The sequence below is a fragment of the Corvus cornix genome, chromosome 9 (genome assembly GCF_000738735.6).
Source record: "Corvus cornix cornix isolate S_Up_H32 chromosome 9, ASM73873v5, whole genome shotgun sequence".
Taxonomy (NCBI): domain Eukaryota; kingdom Metazoa; phylum Chordata; class Aves; order Passeriformes; family Corvidae; genus Corvus; species Corvus cornix.
The window spans coordinates 16,064,400-16,085,526 of record NC_046339.1 but is presented as its reverse complement, the minus strand read 5'-3'; the positions used below and the strand labels follow the sequence as shown (position 1 = coordinate 16,085,526).

General features: G+C 38.0%; 1 protein-coding gene across 4 annotated transcripts in view; it reads left to right on the top strand.

Annotated features, from left to right (window-relative positions):
• COL4A3 (collagen type IV alpha 3 chain) overlaps positions 1-21,127 on the top strand; it is a 56,224-nt gene extending 35,097 nt beyond the window's left edge. For 3 of the 4 annotated variants that reach the window (XM_039557208.1, XM_039557207.1, XM_039557206.1), the window contains 23 exons: positions 1,250-1,400; positions 1,520-1,633; positions 2,386-2,553; positions 3,644-3,733; positions 4,318-4,452; positions 4,897-4,995; positions 5,675-5,764; positions 6,129-6,268; positions 7,263-7,389; positions 7,666-7,746; positions 8,365-8,463; positions 9,389-9,439; positions 10,421-10,606; positions 11,230-11,360; positions 11,800-11,872; positions 13,177-13,248; positions 13,370-13,489; positions 14,225-14,323; positions 14,908-15,120; positions 15,777-15,954; positions 17,006-17,120; positions 18,421-18,593; positions 18,804-21,127. In XM_039557208.1, the coding sequence (XP_039413142.1) occupies positions 1,250-1,400; positions 1,520-1,633; positions 2,386-2,553; positions 3,644-3,733; positions 4,318-4,452; positions 4,897-4,995; positions 5,675-5,764; positions 6,129-6,268; positions 7,263-7,389; positions 7,666-7,746; positions 8,365-8,463; positions 9,389-9,439; positions 10,421-10,606; positions 11,230-11,360; positions 11,800-11,872; positions 13,177-13,248; positions 13,370-13,489; positions 14,225-14,323; positions 14,908-15,120; positions 15,777-15,954; positions 17,006-17,120; positions 18,421-18,593; positions 18,804-18,888 (2,790 nt within the window). In that variant the 3' untranslated portion in view covers positions 18,889-21,127. Of the gene's footprint in view, positions 1-1,249; positions 1,401-1,519; positions 1,634-2,385; positions 2,554-3,643; positions 3,734-4,317; positions 4,453-4,896; positions 4,996-5,674; positions 5,765-6,128; positions 6,269-7,262; positions 7,390-7,665; positions 7,747-8,364; positions 8,464-9,388; positions 9,440-10,420; positions 10,607-11,229; positions 11,361-11,799; positions 11,873-13,176; positions 13,249-13,369; positions 13,490-14,224; positions 14,324-14,907; positions 15,132-15,776; positions 15,955-17,005; positions 17,121-18,420; positions 18,594-18,803 lie in introns of those variants that run through there. The other variant, XR_005602680.1, reaches the window with a different exon arrangement.

Below are 21,127 nucleotides of genomic sequence, written 5' to 3'. Positions count from 1 at the left end.
ATTTAATCTGGATTTGATACCACAGAACATCTGGATGTGAAGTGGCCTCTATCCACTTATAGCTGTCCAAGTCCAGCATTAGCTATACTATATACTGTCCAAGTATAGCATTAGCGACTGGTATAAGTTCAGGTCTACTGACCTGCTTTATGAAAGTATTGATTTGCTGGTACTCAAAATAACCAGCAGTTCAGTCAGCTAAAAAAACCTACTAATTCAAACTTTCCAGTCAGGGAATACACTTGGGACATTTGTGATAAAACCAGTCTTCATGGAAAACAACATTCAGAAGAATGATTTTAAAAAGCCCCAACAACTGACCGAGTATTCTGAGATGTATCTGAGTGCTGATTTTGATCATCTAAATAAATATTTTGATAAAAAAATATGACTATGTGCGGAAGGTATCTTTTCAGCTTTATACCGGCTAGCGCTTGTATTTCAATGCCTTAGAAAGCCTCGAGCAGCCTTGAGAGGTAGCACGGGCGATCTAGCACTTTAGTAGCTCTAAAATCGGTACCTGAATCAGCTGCAGAGCAAATACCATCAGCAGAAGCAAAGAGGGAGAAATATAGCTCCCTGCCCGCTCAATTCCCTGCAGTTAGAAGCCTTCAAATGAGACAGACGACCAGAGATGTTCACAGGAAAGTAGCTGAGCTGAGAGAGGGCGTTTGCCTCCCCTCGACCATCTTTTATTAGGAGAAGGGGAAAGGGGGAGGACTGGGGGCGGACCCGGGGCGAGCGGCCAATCAGACACTGCTGAAGAGTCTGAGTTACATTTGGCTTTGCCCGCGCTTGGAACAAAAGAGCTCAGAGCACATGTCTTTGGGAGGGGGGAGGGGAAGCTCGGAACAGGCAGCAACAACTATGGTATAAAAAATAAAGGAAAAGTTACATTTGCACAAACTTCACCCCCACTTTCAGACAGAAGTCTGAAGCTTTTCACAGCTACAGAAAGCATTCCAGTCCAGAAAAGACCAAATGGAGGGAAGTGTCTTGCATTGCTTAGTAGCAGCTTCTTAGGGTTAGAAGACAACGTTTAAAAGCTATCTAGATGAATTCCTCAGGGGGTCAATAAGGAACATCCAGTGATCTGCTGAATTGAAGCCATTAGAAATTACAGTGTGAAAGATCCAAAGGAAATAAAGAGAATTACCCTAACAAAATAAGGTCATTATTCCCACAGAGAAAATATTTTGGCAGATTTGCAAAGCATAGAAGATTGTTTACATTTCTTTCTGTGTTGCAGGGTGACCCAGGCATGGTTATTCCTGGAGAGCCAGGAAGACTGGGTTCACCAGGAGGCCATGGCAGTCCTGGCTCAAAAGGTGAAGGTGGACTTCCAGGACTTCCAGGCCTACCAGGGCATCCTGGACATGATGGTGATGATGGCCTAAGAGGTAATGCTTTCAGAGATGCTCAGGGAGCACAGAAAGTTATTTTAAGAAAAGCTAAGTCAAACAATGGTCACTCAGCCTGAAACTTAATTTGGTTGTGAATCCAGTCTCATTTCTTTTAGGAAATCGTGGCTCACCTGGACTTCCTGGAGACCCAGGTTTTCCAGGGAAACCTGCTGAATGTCTTATTGGCCTGCCAGGTTTGCCAGGTGGCCAGGGAGCTACAGGCCCACCAGGTAGGACTTTCTGGCCCAAAAAGTGCCATTTGGCTGGGTGAGTTTGTTTCTGCCTTCCAATGGCCTGAGGGAGCTGAAGTTGTTTCTGGATATTGCTAATAGAATAGTATGCAAGAAAATATGAGTTCATTTCAAAAATGCTCTTTTGGGAGGAAGCACATGCACTGATAAGATGGATTAAGATTCAAATTCCATTGGACAGTATAAAGAGTAATCACAAACTGACCCAAATTCCACAGGAAAAAGGATATTTCAGTCATATCTCTCCTGTAGGACTGAACTTAGATTCTGTGGTGCAATGGGATTGATAAAGAGATAAAAGAAAGGAAGAGCTCAGCTAGGTAGGAAAACAATTTAGGGTCCCAAAAGTACCTGCCTGTACTGCATATTATTTTCTTTTTTAAAAAAAAACATACTCAGGTATGCAGCACATTCCTTCTCCTATATATGACCTCAAAAGGATTTTTTTTGATTTTTTTTTTAAAGAATAAATACAGAATTGGTGGCGTTTTCATGTTTGGGTGTTTCTTCTTCTTCTGAGAAAGAAAATGCTACTCTCACTTTTTTTTTCCCTCTTTTCAAAAAACCCAACCCACAGCCCTCGTAAGATTTTCTGAATGTGTCTGTTGCCTTAGAGATCTCATGTTTAGCTTCAAACAGGCAGAGTTCAAGAAGAGTTTCGTGCTTATGATGTAAAGATAGGGATGAGGTTTGTTTTTCGGACAGACTGCACTGTTTTGCACTTTTCTTAGGAGGAAGAGGTTTACAAGGTTCAAAAGGAAACCTAGGTCCTCCTGGTTTGAGTATCCCGGGAATCTATGGAAAGCCTGGGGAACCTGGATTAATAGGTCTTCAGGGAAATACGGGATTACCTGGTCCCAAGGGACAGTCTGGAAGGCCAGGAATCTCTGGTTTGCCAGGTAAGGATTCCCCAAGTATTTGTTTTGATGTAACAATTAAGTGAGTCTTTGCAGAAAGGTGTTTTGCAAAAAGGGCACAAAAATGTCATACTTTTCCAGACTGAAAATGCTGAAATGTTTTTCCATCAAGAGCTTTCATTTATCTTTGAGATTTTTATGGAAAACTAATAAATTATTCTTCCTTAAATGATGAGCATATCTTGAAGCTCTGTTGACTCAGTGTGGAATTTTCTGTATCGCTGAGAACAGTGTTTTACGTAGTTTTTTGTACGGTAATGTCCTTGCAGTAGGACATGAAATAGTTAATATTCAAAGCAACTCCCCCAGCACAATGGAAGTGGAAAGTGTTTAGTTCTTACTCAGCATCCCTTTTCAAGCAAATAGTTTGTAATGCCATCTTCTTTTTCTTAAAATTCTGATCTTGAGCTGACAGAGTTGAGTCCGATCAAGCTCTGTCACTAACAAGAGCTAACTTCAAGTAAGTTAAGTGATCCCTGTAGAGTTGATTTGTTTGGTTTTTTTCTTTCAGAAATAGGTTGAAATTTTTTTTGAAGAGTAAAATAAATCAGTCATGTAATGGTTCTTATTTCTAACAAAGGTTTTTCCTTAATATGCAATCATTACACTGAAAGAAGGAGATGGTAAATACCTTTTTATATTAAGAATCTGTAAAGCTTTTGATAAACATGTAGCACTTGACTTGGTCATGCAAACACAGACTTCTGATGGCATTTGAGGGAGTTGTTATTTCCCAGCTGGTCTTTGACTCATGATCCAGAAAGGAGTGTCATTCCCATACATCTCACGACTGATCTCTCAGCCCTGTGTGGACATCTCAGATACATTATCCTTACTGTCAGTTATTTCATTCATTGATAGGAGCTGTTGCAGCTACTAATTTCGGTAATTTGGGGGTTTTAAGTCATCATCCTGTGGTTAAAGATGGGAAAAGTGGCTTGGACTGTTACAGAAATGGAGAAGAAATAAAATAAGCAATTAAACACTGAAATGACAGGCATATGTGTAGTTTTCTGAAGTAATGTTCTGTTTAACTGATCAAATACTAACAAATATTGCTTCAATTCCACAGGTGCAAGGGGAGATCCAGGTGTAATGGGACTGTTAGGAATTCCTGGATCCCCTGGCATGGTTGGAATACCAGGCAACCCGGGAGTGAGAGGCAAGTGATCTCTGTATCTGCCTTCATTATTACTTAGAATACAGGAATTTCAATGCTCAAGTTAGTCTTGTGATCCATTTTTGTGTGTATTACCACTCCTGAGAACAGATGTTGTACTGGAATTTCTCTGAGTCTTGGTAAATCTCTCTTCTGTATATGTGCAGTCTGCAGGCTGAATGACATAATGAGATTTTTTTAGCCGTTTTGACTCACCACCTTTTCTTTTCTGTTTTTTTTTTTTAAGTGGCTGGTGATTTGCTAAATAAAGAGCAGACAACCTTTTTGCTGTTTTTTGCTGTTTTTTTTCCCATCCTGTGTGGATACCATTATTATATTTATTCAACAGACTCAAGATGATATGTTTATTCACGATAAGAAATTATTTCCATCTCTTGCCATAATCTGTACTCATAGGTATTTTATTGATGATTGGAGCAGTTAAGAAGCTAGTTTAGGTTGTTAATTTGGAATATATATTTCCGTATGTAAATTACAATTGCTCTTGAAGACTGGTATTATTTGGTTTCCTTTATTATATCATCTAGTCAGGTCTCTTCAGAAAATTTCACTCTGTTTTCTTTCAGGTTCTCCCGGTTTCCCAGGAATAAAAGGAAGGAAAGGGTTTCTTGGAGAAAAAGGCGAACCAGGTGATAAAGGTTTTCCTGGACCATCTGAGACTTTGGTTGGTATTGGGGACAAAGGAGAACGAGGTTTAAAAGGTACACATTTGTTGTTCTGTCACTAAAAACTATTCAGGGTTGTCATCTGTTTTGCAGTTACAGTGGACTATAAAATATGTAATAAACTGACTCTTCTACTGAGAGTACTCACATGGTTTTGAAATAATTATTGCTAAACACTAGAACTGCCTTCTTATTTATGGGATAGTTGGATATTACGTTGAATATTCAGTTTAATTTTAACAAGTCCTTATTCCTTCAAAAAGCTCTTATTTTAATGCTAAACCAGTAATAATGTCAATAGTACCAGGAGGCTTATACACTTATAAGCTTGTGTTTTGCTTATGTGTGTTCACAGAGTGAAAATCCTATGCTCTGCTTCTGTTTCATTATCTTAAAGAGTTACAAAATTTTAAACTTTGTACAAAACTTGTATTCTAAGATGTTGGTTTTTAATATTTTTTAAATGAAACTTTGTTTTAGGAGTTCAAGGCCGAATGGGTCTAAGGGGAGAAAAAGGAGATGTTGGTGTGCAAGGTCCCCCGGGTGTTGATGGGTCTGAAGGAATGCCTGGTCTACCAGGTATGGAATGTGTGTATTGAAAATTACTGTGCCATGTGGACAGGGAGATACTATTGCCCCAATGCACACCCGCTTGGCTCCAGAAGCAGTACTACATTTTCTCTATTAACTCTCAAGCTTTCCTGAGAATGCTGAAACTGAGCAGTTTCAAAAGCTGCTATTTGAAAATCATAGCAGCTATCACCAAATGATTTTTGTTTTCTTTCAAATATAAACCATTGTTCGGGATGACAAATAGAAAATAATATTTAATCCTGATTAAGAATAAAGTCTAAAAGCTGATGAAACCAATTAATAGAAATTAATATTCATAAAAAGTAAAGAGAAGTTTGAATTCTCAACATTATTTTAAAATTAATTATAAAATATGAATATTACAATTGTGCACAGAAATATTTTAGGATTTTTTATTATCATTTCAGTGGCTGCCCCTAAGTGCTGTGGTCACAAACCTTAATTTTAGTGTTGATACATAAGGTGTTTGTTATTTCTTGACTTTCTGAAAACATCAATGATAATTTTATCTGTGTCTGGGGCAAAAGGCCCCATGTTGATTATCTATAAAATAGTAATATACCAAAAGAAGGTGTGTGGTGGAGGATTTTGTATTCATGACAGCTCTAACATCCAGCTAGTGTCTAAAGCAAACGTGAAGATGACATTTTTCTTCATCTTGCAGGAGCCAAAGGATTTATGGGTCTTCCAGGGATTCCTGGAGGACAAGGATTCTCAGGTGCACCCGGAGAAAAAGGGGACATGGGAATTCCAGGTCATTTTCTCTCAAGCCATATTACAAATTCATAGAGCTCTCTAGAAGCATTTGCACAGGTCTGAGCCGTTACTGTGAGCACACCAAGCAATACTTAGACTGGGATTTATTCTTTAGTATGCATAGACTTACCTTTACCCCAGCATTTGCCTGACTCACAGAATGCAATTCTCCCTCTCTATCTAAATTCTTTAATTTATATATTGTTACATGTAAGAACCTCTTTTTAGAAATAAAATCACTGATTAAATTACTCTAATGAAGAATTAGTATCTGTATATGTAAGCAACAGCTCACAAAACATGAGGTGTGATACGCAATTATGATCCTTTAAAAAATGTTATCAGTATTGGTATTTTTCCAGGTCCAAAAGGCCAGAAAGGATCTCCAGGCTTTCCAGGACCATCAGGTGACCCTGGTCCTCCAGGCTATGGTGGCTTTCCGGGTGACAAAGGAGATCCTGGGTACCCATCAGCTGGGCCTCCAGGAGAGCCTGGTCCAAAGGTATAAAGGCAGTGGAAAAATTTTCCTATTAGGCAGAGCCTTTGAATATAGAAACAGAACAACAACATGTAAGCAAGAGCTGCAGAGTTTGTAGAAATAGATGATTCGTTAGTGGTAAGAAATAGGAAAATTCTATTGTGTCATTACTCAGGAGGAAATTTTTATTTCATTATATTTTGCTTCTTTTGTGCAAGAATTTCTTATCTATAAAGATGGAACATCTTGAAGTAACTTGCTTTCTGTAAAAGTTCATTAAGATCAAGGATGTTAAAAAGTGGAGCAAAACATCATCTTAGCAAGTGCAAAAGTTTTGTAATCTAAGCTTTTACTGTTTGGTGTTGATAGTCTGGTAATATCCTTGCAGAAGATTAATTATTTTTTTCTTAGCAATATATATTACATTCAGTATATGTTATGTTTGGTCATATGTATATATTGCAAAGAACAAACCAGTATTTTTAAGTTAGATCAATTGGATAGCTTAACTCCACATATTCTAGTTGTTGAATAACTGGAAGTCTTTTTTCCTATGAGATTATCTGAAATGCGTGGCTGAGGCTGTAAATTCCTCTCTAATTCCTGTAATCTGTCTAAATTATTTGTTTATTTTCTGTATTAGCTGGGTAGCCCCAATGAGATTACTGTCAAAAAAGTCAATAGGAATTCAAGTTAAAAAATACACATTTCAGTATTTTGTATAGCTGCATATTACCTATGCATTTTGATGTTTGGATCAAAAAAATAAAATTGAAGGGAAAGCTGTGCCAGGGAAAATATCTATAAACAAGCTGGTTTGTAAAGGTTAAAAGTAGATCTTAGCTATGTCTGACTGATCAGTGGTATTATGAGAAGACCTCATATAAGTCTGCTTTGGTTTTTGTCTGAAAATCCTAATGAAACATGATTACATTACTTAACCTTTAAAATTGCATGTGATTTTTTTTATTCTTCAATGTGATTCTTTACCTGTTTGTGTGCAACTGCTATTTCTCAGGGAGATCCGGGTCCCCCAGGAGTTTTTGGCAGCAAAGGAGAAAAGGGCTCCCAGGGTCATCCAGGACTTATAGGAGAACCAGGACCCCATGGGATCAGAGGGGAAACTGGAGGTGCAGGAATCCCAGGTATGGGGTACTTTTGGAGGGATGGTGAGCTGGTGACATGTTTCTAGAAGAAGATAATTTCCCCAACTGTGCAGGGTGCCTCGGTGGGGCACATCGATTTATATTGACTGCTGTAAGCCTCAACAGCTCCTTTGTGGTCAGGGCAGCCAGGCCAGCTTGCATCACCTTGAGAACTTTTGCAGGTGGCCAAAGCAGAAACAATAGCAAAGCTCTTAAACTGAGTCTGGACCTAGGGATGATGCCTTTTACCCTCTGCCACACTCTTTCTTCTTACAGGAGAGTGTGGACCCCCTGGAGATACTGGTGTTAAAGGATGTCAGGGCCACCCAGGACAGCAGGGAGTCCCAGGCCCTCCTGGTATGGTATATAGCATCTCTCCTATATCACTGGCCTGGGTTTGGGATTTCATTTCATTGAGGCTTTATCTACCTCATTTTAACAGCCACTTTTTAATGTTATTGGTTCAGCTGAGGCAAAAAGTTCTAGTTTTGTTTCAGTACTGGAAAGCTTTTTGCGCTTTTTTTTTTTATAAGTACATGTCCAAGGGTCTCAAGATGTGATATCCACGCAATTATAAGAAAGGCTTAGGTTCTTTAGATTCTACCTCCTAAAAGAGAATGATACACTAAGACATATGTAGATGAAGAGAAGAAAATTAACTGGAATAGAAAGAGGAGACAGAGTTGTAGTTGTCTTTTGCTAAAACAAAAGAACTAAAAATATATCTCAGGGGCAGTGTGTAAATATGCAGCAACAGAGAGGCATGCGTTGCAGGCTTTATTATGTCTGTAAAAATAGTGGGTGTGTTAAATCCACTAAAGTCCAGTGAGTTCAATACAAGCTATATGCTGCTCTATACCAACAAAGCTACACCTATCTTTGAAGTAGCTGAGTTAATTAAATTTTAATAAAGGAGAGCCAAATCTTCTCACTGCAAAATTATGGAAGTAAAAATTATATTGTGGTAATTCACAGGTGCTGCTGGAGTTCCTGGAAAACATGGACTTGTTGGTGAAAGGGGTACTCAAGGTCAGGATGGTATGCCTGGTCCCCCAGGAGTAAAGGGAGAACCAGGTAACACAAGTGAAATATTTTCATTCTACTTTACAATTGTTTTTTTCTGTAATATACTGACAAGGACTATTTAGGAAGGATTACTAAGGAGCTTCTGTAGAGCCAAAGCTAAGTTTATAAGTAGAAGATTATACATGATTTTCTTTGTAATATTTGTACATGCTGTCAACAACGCAAGTGCATTATAAATGCTCTATTCTACGTGTGATTTGTCATAATGTCTGCAAGAGTTGAAGTATTGCTGTTAACAGTTCTTATGGTTTTAATCTCAGAGATAAAAAGAACCAAAATCCGTTCCAAGGAGTCTTCTGTTTTATGTGAATATAAAATAAAAGGAATCACAGTGTTTCCCTGCATGAATAGTGAAAGTTTCCACGACCTAGACCTTGGGTTGTGAAACCTTTCATTTAAATGTCACTCCTGTTGTTATCAGTATTCAGACAGATTTAGTCCAACACTGAATTCTGACAGAATTTTACACTGAAAATATTTCTTTGCATATTGGTATCAAGAAGATACTGAGAAAGCATCCATGGTATTTAGAAAGTTTTTCGTATTAACTTTGAAGTAATCACTGAACGTATTTTCTTTTGGAAGTATTTACATTTATTTTTCTGTTTTTCCTAATAATGAAATTAAATGCAGATATTTTCTTCTGTTTTTTTTCTCTGAAAAAAGCTTATTTTAGTAGAAGGTACCTCAAATATGATTGACCAATAAGAGTTCCTCCTATAAATCAAAACTTTAAAATTTAATTTGTGTTTTTGTATAGAAGAAATGGAAATAATAAATTTTATTTTACATATAACTAAACTCTGCATTTTGATTCAGTGAATTCTGAAGAAATGTATGAAATATTACAAAACTGTGATGTTTCCTAGAAATTATTTAGGACTTTGAGTTAAAGTGACCTAATGTTTTATAGGACCACCAGGGAGAGGGATCCCTGGCCTTCGAGGCATTCCTGGACGTACAGGTGAGTTGTCTTTTCAAAAAGCTAAATTTTTAAATCCCAGAATCATCATCAAGTGCCCTCCTGCTTTCAGATACTTGAAATGGCACTAAGAGTGTCAGAGGAAATCAGGAGTGATTCCGTGCTTTTGATCAATGGTTTGGTCCTAAATATTAAATGTCAACAGTTGTTGCTTGTAGAGTTTAGACTATTGTAAAAGGGAAATAAAGAAGCAGACTTCTGTGGTCTTGTGAAGGTGACATACACATTTTAGAGCTTTTGAAATTTTATGGTAATACATAATTTGACTAACAGAGTATGTTAGTCTTATGCTCTTAGAGCTTAGAGCTCTTATGAAAACAAGATCTTGCTGAATACTAAGCATACTTTTAAAAAGCTGCAGTGGTTGCATTTTAATTTTGTTCATCTTCCCTTTTATATTGATAAACAGAAGGGACTCTTTCAGCTTTTGAGGTTTTACATTGTATTTCTGGTGCTGGTAGAAATCCATTGATTTGCTTTACTTTTAAAAAGTAAAATAAAGCACTCTAAGATCAACTTCAGAACAATATCCTTTTGGAATAGTCTCTCATTTTGTTTCATTCATATTGATGCTTCCAGCTGGGATTTAGTTTAAAAGGATTTGTTAGTTCTGATGAAGAAAGAAGCACTTCTTTTACTTATGCATCAATAAATATTCCCTTCTATAGTCTGTTTATCCTTCTCACAAGTTTATTTCTTGGGATGAACAATCTTTGAAGTGGAGTGGAGGTTTTTTATTTGTGTGGGTTTTTTTAATTTAAAAAAGTGCTGTGTACCTTGCAGTGAGTCCTGTCTTCTCACAACTATTTTGCTTTAGGGTAGCAAGGTGGCTTTGAGGACTTCTCTGTACTAAAAACAAGGGCTGAATTCCACCTTTGTGGTATAGGAAACGCATATTCTGAGTCGTTACATCACCTTACTGTCTTGACAGCCTTCCCTACATGTAATATTCACACTTTGCAGGAATCAAAGGGGACATGGGACTGCCTGGTTTTCCTGGGCCTCCAGGTGTGAAAGGTCATCAGGGAGATCAAGGACCTGTTGGACCTCCTGGCTTAGTGGGGTTACCTGGATTTCAAGGTGCCACAGGCATGGCAATCACTGGCCAGAAAGGGAACAGAGGTATTCCTGGTGCACATGGAAGACCAGGTGTGTTTTTAGAACTCCTTATTTATCTGAAATGATATACTGATATCCAGAATTCAAGGTTGAAAGGGGTATTCCCCCAAGAGAGTTTCATATTTAAACAGGTCCTTTAGCAGTTAATGCAATATTACCATTGCAAACAACATGATCTCTGCAGTGGCATTTAAATAAAAATAAGTCTAAGCTTTCCAGTCCACTGGACTGCATTATTTTGCTTTCTTCCCATGTGGTCTGTGGGGCAGCTGAGATCCATCTTTAACTGAGATAGCTTGAGTGGCACTTCGGGACATGGTTTAGTGGAGGACGTGGCAGTGTTAGGTTTACAGTTGGACTTGATGATCTTAAAGGTCTTTTCCAACGTAAATGATGCTATGATTCCAGGCTTAGCTACAACTGCAGGATATTCAAAAACCTATAGTGTTAAAGACTACTGTAAATTCTGATCTCAGATTAAATTAGCAGGCTAAGAAAAATTCATTGATTTTTTTTTTAAAAGTGTGTGTATTTCCTTGGGAATCACTGCGGTAGTAAACATGAGTATCATTATGGAGCCACTGAACGTTGCACTGAGCTGTGTGTAATCTATGTGAAAAGCAGTCTTTACTAACTCTGATGTTTCTGTATAGGTGCTCCTGGTTTTCCGGGCCTTCCTGGTCTTTCCACTCTCAGCGTGAAAGGAAGCAAAGGTGTCAGAGGGGCGGATGGCATACCAGGGCCGAGGGGCCCAGCTGGTGACGTTGGCCCTCCTGGTCCCAAAGTCAGTGAAAGGAATATTGCTTCTTACTGCTTTGATAATCAGCTCTTACCATGAAAATAATACACATTAAAAAACCCTCCAAAATCTCAAAACAAACAACAAACCCAGACAAGCATCCCCTCCCCACCATTTTCATAAAAACACCTTGTAATAGAGGAAATACCAAAATGGATATGAGAAACAGGTTTTATGGACTTAAGTGGATCAATAAGAATTGGTCTTTTTAATTCCTGGTATGTCATTTCCTTGGCTGTTCTGTATTACAGGATAATATGAACAATAATATGACTATTTCTAACATGCTTGAAAGTAGAGCAGATAATTCTAGTTGCAGCATATTCTGTGAACATAAAGCTTTGAATATTCTGAAAAAAATAAAATGTGTTTCATAGTGTGGAGATGCTGCTCCTGTTTATTACTGATGTTTTCTGATTTGCAGGGAATAGAAGGTCGATCAGGCTATCCTGGTGCTAGAGGGCACCCTGGATTTCTTGGATTCCCAGGTGTAAAAGGTATTCATAAATTTATCATGTACACTCCTGTGTGCCAAATACAATCTTTTACTTGTTGAGTTATAATAGTATTTGTGTATGAGGGGTTCTAGAGACACAAGGTTTTGCCATGAAGATCAGGTCTAAATGAAAGCATTCACTAAGAGAGTTTTCACTGAGGTACATGCTCTGGGTGTGTCCAAACTGACATTTAAGTGAGGAAGGGCTGACACATCAACAACCTCCACTTCAGACAAATTCAGAACAGTTTTGTCTTTAGTGAGTGACGAGGTGTGTAAGGACTTTGGCACTGAGTGATAATTGGAAATACCCCACCACTGCTAGAAAATGTGGCTTTTCGACAACCTCTTAGCTACGGAACTCAAGAGCATTTAATCATAATTACAGCACTGGGTCCTCTGTTTACTGTAAGAATAGTCCCAATTATAATCTAATTTACAGTTTATCAGCAGATGAACTGTTAAATATATTGGCTTCATTAATTTCATATTCCTGCGGGTTAGTTGAATCAGTAGCTGGCTACAAATCCTTTTAATTTAGATGATTTTCTAGTGATTTAAATATGGTTTAAATAAAATAGGCCTGTATTACTCCTGTATTCTCATTTTTCAATTGCACGATTTACAGTGACACAGAATTTCATTACTTGTTCAACCTACCTGTTTGTGATCCATGCTGACTATTGTGCATTTTAAATTTGTTATTGGCAAAGTCACCACACAGACAGTAATCTTACTTCCTTAAACAACAAACTCTCATTTCATGTATGTCAAATCTCCTGAGGTAATATTAAAAATACTTTTTAATTTTTTGTTTCAAGCAGAACTGTGGAGCATAGTCTGAATATAACCTCATATTTTGCACAGTGAAAAGAATTGCTTATCAAATGTCTCATCAAAAACTCTACAACTCTCTTAAAGCCTTTGGCATAACTGACAGTAGGGTTAAAGGGAGCTGAACTACACTTGAAGGCAGCACTTAAAGGCGCGAAATCCAGTGACAAAAACGTAAGATAGAAAGGACATAGTCTAAAGCTGAGAATTTAAACTAGGTTTATGCACCAACCTTTATATAGACAGGCATGACAGTATCATCTTATAAATTGAGTGCATTCAACCTATAAATTGTATAGTTGCAGCAGAGGTGCAGAAACCCCCTTTCACATTTGAAATGAGTCTATAGGCTATGTTACCTGTTGGGAGCTTTGCATGGATTGTGCAGGACTCTTCAATAAGCCTCTGAAACTTTGACAGTTGTTTTGACATTTTAAACCAGACAGATATGTCTTCAATCTTCTCTTTTAGGAGAAAAGGGTAATCAAGGACCCCCAGGACCACAAGGTGCAGAAGGGCCAAGGGGACCAAAGGGCCAGCATGGTAAGCAACCTTTCTCCTTCCAATACCGGCTGACTTAGGCTGATTTGTTTGTTTTGTTTTGTAGCTTGTTTTCTTTCTTTTAATGCAAAGCAATAGATCTTCATTATAATTTTGCTGCTAGGCCCACCTGGAGTTTCTGGGAAAATATACTCCATCCCAGGAAGCAAGGGTCCTCCAGGACTGCCAGGAACCCCAGGAACACCAGGTGATCAAGGAATTCAAGGGATTCCTGGACTACAAGGTGATTTTTATTTTTACCTCTATGCATGTCTGTGTGTGCTGCTTAGTAGAACATTTTGGTTTGGTGGGAAAACTTCTGCGTAGAAAATTGGCACATCTTTAAAAAAACCTCACCGTATTTAAAAATAGCTCTTTGTACCTTGTTAACACCCTAATATTTATAACCTGTCCCATTCCACCTGCCCTCCACCCTTGCAGTGAGTGAGTACATCCCTCCAAATAAGCCTAAGCAACATAGCGGATGAAAACATTCCCCATTTTCATATAACCAGAACCATGCTCAAGGTGTTCGTCATTTGTTGGGGGGAGGGAATTACCACCTGTAATCGAAGTACTGTAGATGTGCTCCAGTAGGATTGTATCTGTCCTAGTCTGAGGGTGGGAAGGAAAGGAGAGGCTGGCTTCTTCTCCATTGGCACCAGTAGTGAAGCCTGCCACAGCTGTGAGAAATGGGGAAGGAAGGAGCAGGTAGGATGAGGTGAATATGCAGTGGGTATCTGGCCACCCTTTCCAGTACCACAGCTTTCCACCCCAGGAAGGGAGCTCCTCAGCAGGGAAGGCTTGCTAGAAGGCATTTGAAAGTCTGAAAACTTAGTCTGAAAACTAAGTAAGTTCAGGCTTTTGTTCTAACACAGCTAGATTTATGTGGGGATTTTAACTTTATTTTTTAACAGTTAATAAAATCTAGAATAACTACTGCTGTAAGTTTCTGGTTTTTTTGTTGATTGCAATTTAGGACCTAAAGGAGTAAAAGGTCTACCAGGAAGTTTTGGTCATCCAGGTCATCCAGGACTGCCTGGTCCAAAAGGAGACAGGGGATTTCCAGGACAAAGAGGTACAGCAAAGTGGACATCTTTGTTTGACTGGTACTACTCAATTTACAGATAAACTGTACTGCTGATTTCTGTAAATCCTTCCTCTCTCACATACTAAGATTCTGTAACATTTACAGTAGCTTTAGGGACCCCTGTAAGCACATTCTTAGCTTTTGACAGATGCATATTCACAAATGAAATAATAATTTACAGAAATATGCCTTGACTGTGCTCTTCTGCTATTATTCACTTCTGTTTAGTCACCTGAAATCTCTAGGTACCAGGGTGCCTTTTCATTACATCAAAATAGAACTAAATATTTTTATTTAGGCACCACAAAATGTTTTTACTTTAAGTTTTTGTTGGTAAAAATGGCCATGTTTCTTTAAAATACCTCACTATTCCATGGAGCTATGCAGTGTAAAGTTACCTGAGCTAGGTCTGAAGGAGTTCCTATATCTGCAACAAATAATACCAATTTTTAAGTTGTATCTTCTTACTGGTAATTTTTTTGTTACTTTTCAAGCAGTTTCACTAATTTAAAAGAAATGAAAATTCAAACAAAATTATAATATTTGCACACATATTTATTTCACCTCCCCAGGACAACCTGGACTGATTGGCTTTCCAGGTTTGCAGGGGTTACCTGGATCACCAGGTACTATCACTGCTGGCCCAACAAGAAGAGGGTTTATTTTTACCCGGCACAGTCAGACAACAAAGATTCCTTCGTGCCCACATGGGACATCCCAGATCTATGTTGGCTATTCTCTGCTTTTCGTACAAGGAAATGAACGAGCACATGGACAAGATCTTGGTACTGTATTGGTAAAAAATTTCAGATTGTTTTCTTAGAGTCCAGTAATGCTAAGTTGTCATGAAACCAAATTTACAGTAAGTGTCTGAGATAAACATGGGTTTCAACCATCCATCTCCAGAGTGGCCTGGAGTCAAATCAGGAGTCATGATTTAAAAGGCACCTTTCTTTCCTGCACTCCTATACTCCCTTGGTGATATTCTTAGAGTTTTGGAGGAGGAATTCAGTTACTTATGGATAGATGTCTAGTATAAACCTTCACAACATTTGCACAGGGCTTACAGTAGTACCACAGGATGTTAAGGAGAATCTTGTGGGTTTTGGAGCCTAGATGGGATGCCTTAGGGTGTGAACAATGTCACCGGAAGCTTTTGTTTAAGCAGCTGAATCCCTGACCCTGTGTCAAGGACTGATACCATTCAAGAAGATTGTGTTATTTTAACAGACTTTGTTCTTACCCCTTGTTTATTATATAGATATTTTTGTATAAACCAGAAGCATTTTGCTTTCAGATAATTTTACTGTACAGACACTTCTTACAGTTACCAACTGTTTTAATTCTTACTATAGTAGGTTGGGTGCCATCGTGTGTCTCTTCTGGTCACTGCACTAAATATAATCTATCTGTCACAAACCCCTCCTCTTTTGTCTTCTAGGAACAGCTGGTAGCTGCTTGCAGAGATTCAGCACCATGCCATTCTTGTTCTGTAGCACCAATGATGTTTGTAGCTTTGCTTCTCGCAATGACTACTCATACTGGCTGTCCACTGCAGTGGTAATGCCACCAGACATGGCACCCATTTCTGGCAGGGCATTAGAGCCCCACATAAGCAGGTAAGAAGATTGGAATTTTAGCTCTTCTGCCCTGGAACCACAGAGGCATCATAAATTGTTTTGAGTGGCAAATCTGAGGCAAAGACCTGCCCATCTCAGCCAGTACAAGCACTGACTTCAACAGCCTGGTTTACTCACCTAAGTATGTCAAATATTCAGTGATACTCTCAAGAAAAGTTAGAATAAAGGTAGGGTCCCCACCACTGGACCTATTGCTGCAGAGCCAACATAAGAAAATGGCAAACAGTCCTGCTGATGGCAGGGATTTTTTTTTTTAAAGACCCTATCACTGTGTGTATCAGAGACAGACTAAAATTAAATAAAGACAGCTTTGTTATTTAGAATACAGCACAAATCAAGTTCTGGTTTCAATTCCGGATGATATATTTACTGTAGTTGGTAAAGAACATTGTAATCTGGGCTGAAGGTTCTCAGCTATTAAACACCCTTGTGCAAGTGTGGCCCTCTCTAGTTGCTTAGAACAGCTGAGAAGTATGAAGAGCAACTTAAGAGAAAAATTCTAAAAGCATGAAAGACCTAGAGCAGCAAAATCCAAGATGGGAAGGCAGGCTTTGTACTCTTATCTTCTGTCCTGCCCTACCCAGTTGTTGCAATCCAGTAGCTCAGCTTCAGTTTCCTCTTTTAGGAAATAAAGATTACTTTTTCTAATCTTAGCAAATGAAGGTAGAGAAGTACAGAACTTTGATCTAAACCAGAACAACATAAAGTAGTGAGCACGTGAAAAAGGTAAAATTTTGCTTGTTACTTCATTAAAGGCAGAATTCAGAACCTCAGATGTTCTGGAATTATTCCCATCTTAAAACAGTTTTTGTCTGGTGTTGCTAGTAGAGATTGCAAAGGAATTTCAAAATAAGGTATGTGGGTTACCTTCAATTTACTTATCTCCTCATTAAACACAGAAACCTGTGTGAGTAGTAGCATTTATAGCAAGCCCTGCCATGAGATAGCTACCATCCTAGAAGGTAGAAGCTTGTTCTGCTTTCATGTTTTCCCTCATGTCTGCACTGAGTGTATGTGCTTTCCTTCACAGGTGTGTCGTCTGTGAAGGAGCTGCAATGGTAATAGCAGTTCACAGCCAAACAACTGTAGTTCCTGCATGTCCAGATGGCTGGATGTCTCTCTGGAAGGGTTTTTCTTTTGTTATGGTAAGGATATAACAACTTGAATTATTAATTTTATGTCCTCTCATTTTCATTGGTGTTTTCAGCTGTTCATAGCTCATTTGTTTCTTAAGAAGTGTTAATTTTTTTTTTTGCCTCTGCCAAGAAGTAGAAAATAATTCTATTATTTCTTATTCAATTCCAAAAGCATAGGAACAACTATTTTGATCTGTTCACAAAAATAGGCAGCAGAAGGAAAAGCAGAAAAGATGAGAGAAGTACTAAAGGATTTTAGTCTGACAAAAATAACTGCATGCATTCACTTTCACATGTTATGCTAAGATCTAGGAAACAGATCTGGGGAGTGAAGTGGTTAAACTGGTCCTGAACACAAAAACGTAGAAATAAGTGACCAACTTTCATGCCAGCAAGTTCTTTTAAAAATCAGATCTTGGGGCGGAACTGCACAGGGAGTTAAAATCAAAATAAATGCAGAACACTGTCTACAAAAGACTGCCTCAGCAATTTTGATGCTATAATTAGATATGAGTGAATAAAATTCATAATGTAACTGCAAATTGAGAACTGCTTATGGGAATAACAGTGTATTTATAGTAGAGGGGATGTAGCATTTAATCTTTGTTACCCATGTTTGTGGGATGTCATAGGGATGCCAGCGACTGAAGGTAAAAGAATTTTAAATCCCTCTTTTTTTGCATAATGTAAAGTCCTTTTAGGTCTAGTGTGAAATTCTTGTTTCTCCTGCAATTTGGCCCCAAGTTATAGTAATAAACTTGGGAAAGAATGAAAGAATTTATTTAGCACTTGGTTGAAACAACTTGCATGTTTCCAGCATCAGCAAAGTTAGATAGTATTTTCTAGCCAATTTTATACTGTTGTGAATTATTTAAGAGCTACTTCTACAAGCATTTACCAACGTCAGAGAAGGAAAATTACTTTTCTGCTTTTTGTGTTTGGAAAAGCAATCAATGCAACAAAAAATATAAAAAAACACACCCACCAATTTGGTTTATTTGTAATGTAGTTACTGTTGTCCTTGGCTGGACAGAAGCTAGCTTTCTAGTCTTTGTACTAGTTAGTTTCATGCATTTCATGAACCTGAAAAAGGCCTTTGCAGGGACTTAAGAAATGCCATAACAGCTTGAATTTTCAGAAGGCTTCTGTGCTTCATTATAAATTTTATCAAATGAATCTGCATTCATTTTGTTTAGTGCAAGATATACCACAGAACATATGGTATGTTTTAGAAAGAGGTGGTTTTTTTGTCTGCAGTTTGCTAAAAGCTGATAGACAAGTTCTCATAAAAATGTTTTGGTGGTTACAGTACACAAGTGCTGGCTCAGAAGCTTCTGGCCAAGCATTGGCATCTCCTGGATCTTGTCTGGAAGAATTTCGGGCCGTCCCATTCATAGAGTGCCATGGCAGGGGGACATGCAACTACTACACAAATTCCTACAGCTTCTGGTTGGCATCATTAAATCCAAGAAGAATGTTCAGGTAAACTGCAAAACTTGTGGGGGATTCCTTTGTAATTCCCCTGAGGTTAGACACCCGTCTTTGTTAGGTTCAGGATTATTCTGTAGCACACAGATGTTTTCAATGAGCCAAGGATTTCAAGGTTGTTGTCAGTAATTCCATATCCAAAGTCTCATTGTCTCTCCCTGGTTTTTAAAGAAAAAAATTGAATGTTTGGGTTTTTTCTTTTAGGAGACCTGTGTCACAGACTTTGAAAGCAGGACAACTAGAAAATATCATCAGTCGTTGTCAGGTCTGCATGAAGAGACCAATCTAAACAGTGGCCACTCTTCACAGAACATGAAACTCTGCTTTCATTACAAAGAATTGTCTCACTCTAAAGAGCTATAATTTATTAAAGTCCAGCTGCATCTGGAAAGACAATTATAAATTGCCAATGCAGCACTGTGGTGAGGTAGGGCAACAGTTTGACTTTTGTCTTTGGCAAATGACAAAGCACTTTGTTGGAGAAAGCTTGTAATGGCATCTGCAGGAGCTTCTGCTGAACCTTGTCATTTCTGAGCTGCATCTTCACCATAAAACTACAGCATCACCAGATCTCTAGTGAAAGATGTTAATGCTGCCTTGTGTCATGTGCTTTTCAAACGGCAGGACAAACTAAACGCTCCTGTATCTGCTTACATATGTTCAGTGTTCCAAGTGGATATCATTTAAGATGACAATCTGATATTTATGACAGATAGGGTTCAATAGCCAATATTTTCAGTGCACTTTTAACTATATGGTGATTCACTGAGAGTTGTTTTGGTTTGGTTTTCTTGTCTAATAAACAAGTATCTCCCCATGTACCTCACCGTTCCTCTGGCTGGCAAACAGGAATACAATGTTTCTTACATCACTGCGGTGCTAATGGTGCTTGACTGGCCAGAGAGGGAATGACACCAAGCACTGGGCAGGCAGGACTGGTGACAGGCACTAGCTGTGTGCTCCAGAGTGACTGTGGCTAAGGGCTGACTAATTGAAAGTGTCGGAAAGTTTTCGTTAGATTCCATTGCTTTTGACACAGATCATGCTATCTTTGAGTTCTTCAAAGTTGACAGTATTGGGCCTCTATTATGATCACATGCTTTTGTCTCTCCTGAAGGAAAACTATTTACCATATAATTTGGGATTTTGTTAGAATTAACAATTACTGTATGGCTGAAGGGCTCCCATGGCATTATCAGGTTATCGCACCCATCAGGATGTGATTCCTAACAAAATCTATATTTCCATTTTACAATATTTCATATTTAAATATTTATCACAAATTTTATTCTGTATTTAAATATTTAGCATGCATATCTGCAAATGAAACCATTTATTCCATCCAGATAAATGTATGCATCCAGAATTTTTAAAAGACTGATATTTAAATTGTACCATCTAAGCACTGACTTATACAAGAGAATCCAACTGTAAATGAACATAAATACTTGAAAAGCACTTTCATTTGCTCATATAAATCATATAAAATTGTAGCTCTGAGGGGTTTTTTTAATATTTATAACATTGCACTTGCAAGGCTATTTAAAATTGTAATATTGACAGTTAAAATGTTAATATTTTTTAATACTTGCACAATCTTATCAGAATTCCAGTATTTAGTGTTACAAAAGAAGCCTAATTCATCTGAATAGTTCTGTAAATGCACCATTTTAAATGTAGGGTCTAGCAATTCAGTGAAATAACCAGGATTTCTCATTTAGATGTTTTTTTAAGCCAGTGAAATTTTATATTGTTTCTGTTAAAATACTTGCATTGTGTTTGTCTGACTGAATTTTCAGTGTTAACCTAACTAAGAAAAGGTTTTGTCTGTGTTCCATGCCAGTATCTTACGATGAAGCTAACGTGAAGATACCATTTACATGAACTGAATGGCTATTTTAAAATTATTGTTTGCTTGAACAGTCATAGTACTTCTGTTTGCAAGGTATAATTGTGAATTTACAGGATTTTATGAAGAATCTCTTTGCAGATGCACTACTGATCAGAAGGTATTAATGTCAAGTTAATACTTAGTGTTTCATTTGAATCGAGCCTGGGGTTGAGGTTGTTTTCCTTAAAACAATCACATACTAGATTTTTCCATAAACTCTGAAGTTTGCTTTAAATACTCAAAGATGAAGACCACACCTGTTGCTTGGGAGGTTGTTGGGGTGCTAGTGGTTTTTTTTTTTCATTAAAGCTCATTGCAGTCATCCAAAGGCATTGCATACAATATAGAATCGATGACTGTGGAGAGTCTCATGTAAAACTTGCTAGTAAAATGCATATGTGAGTACCTGAGGCTGAAGTCTGCTGGAAATGTGTCCAGTAGAGGATAATATGTAAGGAGAAGGGAATGGATTGTGGCTTTAAAGTCCAAAGGTAAGTTACAGAGAGTTATGTCTCATGGTATAGCATATAACTGGAAGTTATGCCTTGTCCCCAGTTTTGGATTCCGATGCTCACTTTTTGTGTGGCCTTCAACAAGTTACGAAAGAAAGATGTTGATAAATAGCTTTAGATTTTGA